Source organism: Microcaecilia unicolor, chromosome 3 (genome assembly GCF_901765095.1).
Source record: "Microcaecilia unicolor chromosome 3, aMicUni1.1, whole genome shotgun sequence".
Lineage (NCBI taxonomy): Eukaryota > Metazoa > Chordata > Amphibia > Gymnophiona > Siphonopidae > Microcaecilia > Microcaecilia unicolor.
In genome coordinates, this window is record NC_044033.1 from 295,310,070 (window position 1) to 295,319,022 (window position 8,953).

At 46.3% G+C, this 8,953-nt stretch overlaps 1 protein-coding gene across 1 annotated transcript in view; it reads right to left on the minus strand.

The window, feature by feature from the left end:
* Positions 1-8,151, minus strand: part of LOC115464627 (sterol O-acyltransferase 2-like) — a 327,319-nt gene extending 319,168 nt beyond the window's left edge. Inside the window, 2 exon segments of the mRNA XM_030194991.1 lie at positions 6,169-6,306; positions 8,071-8,151. Coding sequence (XP_030050851.1) covers positions 6,169-6,244 — 76 coding nt within the window. The 5' untranslated portion in view covers positions 6,245-6,306; positions 8,071-8,151.
* Positions 8,152-8,953: the final 802 nt, after the last annotated feature.

Below are 8,953 nucleotides of genomic sequence, written 5' to 3' on the forward strand. Positions count from 1 at the left end.
GTCTTGAGCATTTTTATTTTGGGTGGCAAAGGCCACTAAGGTGGCCCTTGCCCCACAGCCTACATTCAAATAGGGCTAGACACTTTGTGAAATAACACAACCCCCTGCAGAGACACCCAAAACCTATACTGAAAACTTACCACACCATAACAGCCCTAATCCACCTATGAAAAGACGGTGCTGTAAATATTAGTGGGACCTAGAGAACTGTTTCCCTAGGTGGCCCTGGAGTACCCCCTTGCCATTCAGGTTTTCAGGCTATCCACAGTGAATCTGCATGAAAAAGATTTGTATGTAATGGAGGCAGTATATGGAAATCAATGTCATGCATACTTATTGTGGATAGCCTGAAAACCTGACTGGCAAGGGGGTACTCCAGGACTGTCCTAGAACACAAAATTTACCACACCATAACAGCCCTAACCTACGTATTAAAAGACGGTGCTATAAATATTACAGTAGGACCAAGAGAAGTGTTTCCCTAGGTGGTCCTGGAGTACCCTCTTGCCATTCAGGTTTTCAGGCTATCCACAGTGAATCTGCATGAAAAAGATTTGTATGTAATGGAGGCAGTATATGCAAATCAATGTCATGCATATTTATTGTGGATAGCCTGAAAACTTGACTGGAAAGGGGGTACTCTAGAACCAATTTGGGAAACACTGCCCTAGAACACAAAACTCACCACCATAACAGCCCTAACCTACCTATGAAAAGACAGTGCCATATATATTACAATGGGCTCTGGAGCACTAATATACCTACTATTGGGAAACTGGAATAAGCTGCACTGTTACACAGTCCTACACAGACGCTACATGCTATCAGAATCCTTCACCTCAGTCACATATGCAGAACATGGACAGACCCTCATCTATATAACATAAGAGTAGCCAAACTGGGTCAGACCAATGTTCCATCTAGCCCAGTATCTTGTTTCCAACAGTGGCCAACCCAGGTCACAAGCACCTGGCAGAAACCCAAATTGTGACAACATTCCAAGCTACCAATCTAATACAGAATAAAGTGCAACAACAACAACAAAAATTGAAATACAGACCCTCTCCTCTCTGCTCAAAGAAGCAATACTGGTAAAAAAAGAAGCAGAAATGCATTTTCTCATGTACTTTGCAAAATAAAAATAGAAAAAATGTACCTTTTACAAAGCAGGTTCATCTCAGTCCTTACAAAGTATTAAATAAAAATAATTTTCTTCTACCTTTGTTGTCCCGCCTCCTCTAATGCAACTTCCTGTCTTCCGCAGAGGTGGGATGCGTGTGAGGGAGAGGCTCCGACGCTGGCAAAAGGCTGGCTATGTGAATCACCAGTATCAGAGGGAGAACGCCTCAGGGCTTTAAAAACGAGCGACCATGCGGATGGGAGAGAGCAGGCGGAAGAGACAGAACTCGGAGTAGGTGCAAGTCTCGGGAGGGGGGAGGAGGCAGAGAAAGGTATTAGCACTGCAGGCATTTTGGTGCTTAAGCACCATCTCTTCTAAAAATCTGTTTGGGGGAGCGACCGCTCCCCCTGCACCCCACCTAGCTACGCCACTGCTGGCTATCCTTCCTTCTATTTGTATCTTTGCTTTCCTAACAACTTTTCCAGATTCTCTTAGCTTTTCTAGGAATTGTTTTCTCTGTCTTCCTCGTTCTGCGTCATCTTGTAACTTATGAAGGCTAAACTTTTTTCTCTTACCTTTTCAGCTACTGCATTTGAGAACCAAAGCAGCTGTTTTTTCCTCTTACTTTTATGTACTTTTCTACATGAAGATTTGTCACCTTTAAAAGAGCTCCTTTCAGTTTTGCCCACTGCTGTTCTACTTCCTTCAGCTGTTACCAGAGAGTGGGATACCGGTGTCGGAAATGGTATTTCAAGCGGATGAGTCGGAGAAACTTACTGACTTCATGGTAAACCCGGAGGACGTAATGGGGCAGTTCAGCAAACTGAAGAGTAGCAAATCTCCTGGACCGGATGGTATTCATCCTAGAGTACTGATAGATCTGAAAAATGAGCTTGCGGAGCTACTGCTAGTGATATGCAATTTATCCTTAAAATCGAGCGTGGTACCAGAAGATTGGAGGGTGGCCAATGTAACGCCCATTTTTAAAAAAGGTTCCAGGGGAGATCTGGGAAATTATAGACCTGTGAGTCTGACGTCGGTGCCGGGGAAAATGGTAGAGGCTATTATTAAAAACAAAATTACAGAGCACATCCGAGGACATGGATTACTGAGATCGAGTCAGCACGGCTTTTGTGTGGGGAAATCTTGCCTGACCAATTTACTTCAATTCTTTGAAGGAGTAAACAAACATGTGGACAAAGGGGAGCCGGTTGATATTGTGTATCTGGATTTTCAAAAGGCGTTTGACAAGGTACCTCATGAAAGGCTACAGAGGAAATTGGAGGGTCATGGGATAGGAGGAAATGTCCTGTTGTGGATTAAAAACTGGTTGAAGGATAGGAGAGTGGAGTTAAATGGGCAGTATTCACAATGGAGAAGGGTAGTTAGTGGGATTCCTCAGGGGTCTGTGCTAGGACCGCTGCTTTTAAATATATTTATAAATGATTTAGAGATGGGAGTAACTAGCGAGCTAATTAAATTTGCTGATGACACAAAATTAATCAAAGTTGTTAACTCGCGACAGGATTGTGAAAAATTACTGAAGGACCTTATGAGACTGGGAGACTGGGTGGCTAAATGGCAGATGACATTTAATGTGAGCAAGTGCAAGGTGATGCATCTGGGAAAAAAGAACCCAAATTATAGCTACGTCATGCAAGGTTCCACGTTAGGAGTTACGGACCAAGAAAGGGATCTGGGTGTCGTCGTCGATAATACAGGCGCTGCCTGTCCCTCCGGCGCTTCCAAATTCTTTTTTTAAAGGCAGTGAGGGTGGTGGGCGGCAGGAGAATGGAGCTGGTTGGTAGGTCGGGGGGGGGGGGGGACTCAGATGGGTGTGTGGGGTGGGGGTTCTCAGGTGGGGGAAGGGTGGGGAGGGGGTTCTCAAATGGGAAGGAGACTACTACTACTACATAACATTTCTAAAGCTGAGGTGGGGAGGGGGTTCACGGATGGGAGAAGGGGGTGGGGAGGGGGTTCTTGGATGGTTGAAGGGGACGGGTGAGGAGGGGACTGGGGTTCTTGGATGGGAGAAGGGGACTGGGAAGGGAGTTCTCGGATGGGAGAAGGGGACGGGTGGGGAAGGGACTGGGGTTCTTGGATGGGAGAAGGGGACTGGGGAGGGGGTTCTCGAATGGGAGAAGGGGACTGGCACTGGGGTCTGAGAAGGGGCCATATGGGAAAATGGGGGCCATGCCTGGAGCTGGTGGGAAAATGGGGCATGCGTGGGTCAGGTGGGAGAATGGTTCTGAAAAGGGGGGCCCTAATAAAAGGCATGTGGATGAAGGGAGCTGGAACTGGGGGCTGAAAAGGAGGGTAAGTGGGATAAGGGGGCTAGTACTGGGACTGGAGGCTGAAAAGGGGCAGGGGCTGAAACTGGGGACTGGGGGCTGGGGGCTGAAAAGGGGACAGGGAGAAGTGGCTGGGGGGGCTGAAGCTTGGGACTGGTGGGAGAAAAGGGCTGGGGCTGAAATGGGGGACTGGTGAGATAGTGGGGCTGGAACTGGGGGCTGAAAAAAGGGGCAAAGAGAGGGGCAGATACTGGATGGGGGAGCGAGAGGGAGGGCAAATTGTGGATTGATGGGGCAGAGAGAAAGGGCAGACAGTGGATGCAAGGGATAGAAAGGGCAGACAGTGAATGGATGGGGGAGAGAGAGAGGGCAGACAGGGGCAGATGGTGGATGGATCATGGAAGGGGCAGAGATAGAGGGCAGATGTGGATGGAAGAGCCAGGGAGAGAGGGCAGACATTGGATGGAGGAGACAGCAGAGAGGGCAGACACTGGATGGCAGAGAGAGACCAAAGACAGATGCTGGATGGAAGGAAGACAGTGAAAAGAAGATGAGGAAAGCAGAAACCAGAGACAACAAACTGTAAATAAAATATATATTTTTATTTTTTTGCTCTAGGATAAAGTAGTATTGTAGATGTGTTAATAAATGTTTATAATAGAACATGTAAACAAGGTAATCTTTTTTATTGGACTAATTTTAATACATTTTGGCTAACTTTCGGAGAACAAAACCCCCTTCCTCAGGTCAGGATAGGATACTGTAACAGTACTATACTATATTGACCTGAGGAAGGATGTTTTGGCCTCTGAAAGCTAAATCTATTAGTCCAATAAAATGGTATTATTTTCTATATTTGTTTTATTTCTATTTGTTAATTTGTAAAGTGGTGATTGGTATTTGTTAGTTTGTTTTTTTCAAATTTACATCTGCTGTCTTTATATTTTGCACAGTACTAGGGGACATTTTCTGTTTCTGTGGTGTTGCATTGTATGCAGAGTCTGGCATCTTGGGGGTTCAGTTTAATTTTTGTCTAAATAGAAAGTTTAAATATTACTACTTATTCTATAGTGGATTAGGGTGTATCTGTGTTTGTGAAAAAGACATGGCATAACTTCTGGACACAGTTTAAATCACTCACTGCCTCCCCAGCATGGCACCTCTCTCCCCCTTGAGTGGAACAGCTGCTTAACTTTTCCTCCAAGCTTTCCCCAGCCTTGAAGAAGGTTTGTTATGAAGCCTTTCAACTTCTTCCCTTGTACCTGAGCTAGAGCAGCAATCTCCATGGGCTCACTTCCCCAGTCATCTTGGGCTTGGATCTCCTCTCCAACCTCTTTCTCCACCTCCCATTCCATGAGCTCCTCTCCCTTTATGGTCCCCAGCTGGCCCTCTCCCTCCCGATTATTCCTCCTCAGCCAATCCCACTCCTCTCCCTCGGGATCCTGGGACTTGTAGTTCCCTTGCTGCTCCCTCTGCTTGCCCCCAGGGCTTTGCATGGGTTCTTGGGAACTGTAGTCCTCCTCCCTTCTCCGGCTGTTGGGAAACGTATGCCTCCATGGGGGCATGGCTTCCCAGCCCCTAGGATCCCCTATGAAACCTACCCATCTTGCTCCTCTTCCGGATCCCTTCTTCCCTGACCCTTAGGGGTTCCTCACAAGAGGCAGGAGACAACCCATGGTTTTGGTGTATAGAATCAGGAAATATTATTAGCAAGACAATTTGTACACACTGTGCAGCCTCTGGTTTCTTAAGGCTCATCCTATATTTTGTGCCAGGGCCTCACCTGCATGCTTTTGCTGTGTCCCGCGGTCTATACATAAGTATTGCCATATTGGAACAGACCAAAGGTCCATCAAGCCCAGCATCCTTTTTCCAACAGTAGCCAATCCTGGTCAGAAATACCTGGCAAGATCCCCAAAAAAGTACAAAACATTTTATGCTGCTTATCCCAGAAATATTTTCCCCAAGTCCAATTTAATAATGGTCTATGGACTTTTCCTTTAGGAAGCCGTCTAAACCTTTTTAAAACTCCGCTAAGCTAACCGCCCTTACCACATTTTCTGGCAACGAATTCCAGAGCTGAATTACACGTTAAGTGAAGAAAAAATTTCTCCAATTTCTTTTAAATTTACTACTTTGCAGCTTCATCGCATGCCCCCTAGTCCTAGTATTTTTGGAAAGCGTAAACAGACACTTCACGTCTATCTGTTCAACTCCACTCATTATTTTATAGATCTCTATCATATCTCCCCTCAGCTGTCTTTTCTCCAAGCTGAAGAGCCCCAGCCACTTTAGCCTTTCCTCATAGGGAAGTTGCCCCATCCCCTTTATCATTTTCGTCGCCCTTCTCTGCACCTTTTCTGATTCCACTATATCCTTTTTGAGATGTGGTGACCAGAATTGAACACAATATTTGAGGTGCAGTCGCACCATGGAGCTATACAAAGGCATTATAACGTTCTCATTTTTGTTTTCCATTCCTTTCCTAATAATACCTAACATTCTGTTTACTTTCTTAGCCGCCACAGCACACTGAGCAGAAGGTTTCAACATATCATCAACAACGACACCTAGATCCCTTTCTGTAAACAATTCCTTTTTAAAACTGTCAAAAACACAATACTAGCAAAGGGAACCGGCAAATAGGTGATCTGTCCTGTCTCAACACAGCTCACTCCTGTAAGTTGTGCTTCCTTGTCACCATTCATCATACATACAGCCAGAGGTCTCGAATCTCAGGATGGGTTTCCCCCTTACCATTAGGTATGTGGCTGTGTTCCTTGCTATCTTTTTTCCTCTGCCTGACTCCGCTGGATTCCTCCATTTCGTCCATTTCGTGCTGGGAATATTCTGAGTTGTCATTAATCTCAGTACACTGTGTTGTGCAAGCAACAGCTGTGGGAAGCACATGTGACTGTTAAAGCTCAAAAGTCACCAGAAGACTGCCAAGATTCAAGAATTCCTGCAGCCCTGGCTAAGGTCCTGGAAATTAACTAACATGATATGCAAACAGTTGCCCTGATAGGCTAATAGAGGTTGCAAGCAAGGTTACCACATCACACCATGTTTGCAAAAACTTTACTGGCTACCAGTACAATACAGGGCTATGCAGTGGTGTGCTAGTACATTTTTAACAACAGGCTCTGTCCCCGGTCCACCTCTGCGCCCCCCCCCCCCCAAATTGCAGAGCTGGCTATACCTGGGGAGATAGCCTGGGGGAGCAATGCATTACACTTTCAGAGGGAAAAGAAATGTAAATGCTCCTAGGTTTCAATCTAATTCATATTTAATGTGGGATAAAATGCCATAAATAAGTAAATAAATAGATAGAAACTCTGAATGTTGAGCACCTGATTCCCACAACATGATGTCTGTTTTAGAAGCCCTTTACCAGGAGAAAAATAAATCTCTGCACCAATAACAGGGTTAGGTGTGCCTATAACCAGCCCCTCCAAATGACACACTGATTACAATTTATAACAAATTACTACTCTACCTATGAAAAGTTATTCCCTTATACTTCCTCTGTGTACATCCCTATGCACAAGCCGGCAGCATGTTTAGAAATTTAACCTTTTTTTTTTTACAGTATCCTACTCACCCATCTACCTACCTATTACAGACCTCCTCCCCGCTCCCCAAACCGCAGGGTCCCACTCCCAGCGCATACCTAGAGGCAGTGTCCATGGTGGTCTAGTGGATTCTTCAGGGCAGGAAAGATCCCCAGTCCTTCCCGCCCGCTGCCGGTGCTGACCCTCCTCCTGCCACATATTCTTTAAAATGGCTGTCAAGACTTACAAGGGCAGCCTCGCGAGGCCGTCCCTGGAAGACTCGGCAGCCATTTTTAAACAGCGATACAGCTGCAGGAGGGTCAGTGCCAGCAGCGGGCAGGAAAGACTGGGGATCTTTCCTGCCCTAAAGAATCCACTAAACCACCAGGGAACTTCCGAAGCAACTTGCGAGCCGGTTGTTCTGGGAGGGCAAGGCGGCTTGCCTCTCCACCCCCCCCCCCCCCCCCGAGCTGCAGGGTCACAGACTTCAAACACATACTGGAAGAAGTGTGCCTGCTTGCTGCTTTTACAACCTCCGCTCGCTCGGCCGCCCGCCCGTTCACCGCTGGAGTGGAAATGCTGGCTCCTGTCTAGTCCACTGTAAGGAAGGAAGCCATTTGGTAAGTCTCTGCTTCCACTCCCCTGCGCAGCCGTCGCCGTTCACTCAAACACAGAAAGCAAACCTGTGAGCTGCTGCATCCACGTTGTCGTTGCTGCGAAGGGGGAGAGAGGTGGGGGGAGATGCTGGATAGAATGGGGAAGGAGATGGATAGAAACAAGAAAGGGGGTGGGTAAATACTACTGAAGAGGAAGATGGAGTGCTGGGCAAGGAAGGAAGGAAGGGAGAAAGAGCTGGTTTGATATTGCCCAAAAAAAGCCAGCTCTTTTTCCCTTCCTTCCTTCCTTCCTTCCTTCCTTCCTTCCAACCAAGGCAGAAGTGCTCCTATCAGCACCAAAAGGGTAAAGCAGAGAAGCTCAACACAAAGCAAGGCAGAAGTGCTCCTAACAGCACACCAAGGCAGAAGTGCTCCTAACAGCATCAAAAGGATAAAGCAGGGAAGCTCAAACAAAGCAAGTCAGAAGTGCTCCTAACAGCACACCAACTAACCTCGACCTTCGGCGTTGCAAAGGCCCAACCGAAAGGGCCAGGTGCCTAATAAAGGCAATTACAAGTGAGGTCACAGGTAAGGGTGCTGCTTAGTTCCAAACAACCCAAGCATGTTTGGCAAGCAGGAAGATCCGAACTGGACTAGAATGACTTCTGAAACATGCTTGGGAAACAGCAAGAAAACAGTCTATAGCAGCCACCGGTACTGGCCACCAGAGGGCGAGGTGAGCACAGACATGGAAAACAGTGACAATCGTAACACCAGCAACTCTTCCTCTCATTTCCTCAGCCTCTCTTGAGTCCAGCAACTTTCTCTTTATCCCTCAGCCCCCCTCCCCCGTGAGTCTAGCACCATTTTCTCTTTATCTCTCAGGTGTCTCCTGAATCCAGCACCACTCTCACTTTTTTTCTAGCCCTCCCTTGAGACCAGCACTGCTCCTTTTTTCCTTCAGCCCCTATCCTGAGTCCAGCACCTTCTTCATCCCTCAATGCCCCCCCTTCCCACCTTCCCAAGTCCAGCACCTCTTTGTGTATTTGTGTATCTAAAATGTAACCTTATACAAAACATGAAGTGAAGATGTGATTCCATGAGTCCCAATGAAAGGAGAGTTTAATTTTACTTCCATTTAATTTCAATATATTCCATCAACTTTATAACACCTGGCTTCCCAAGGCAGATTACAACAGTTAAGATGCACCCGTCAAGAAACAGGATATCCTCACTGAAATTTCATCTGTATTGTATAGAACAGTGTAGAAAAATGAGCAAAAAAATAGAGTTTTTAACTGCTGTTTCTCCCAGCTACACTAATTTTTTTAAAGCTGTTGTAGTGATACTCAATTTTTATTTCATATAATGGGCTAGATAGGCTCACTCACCCTG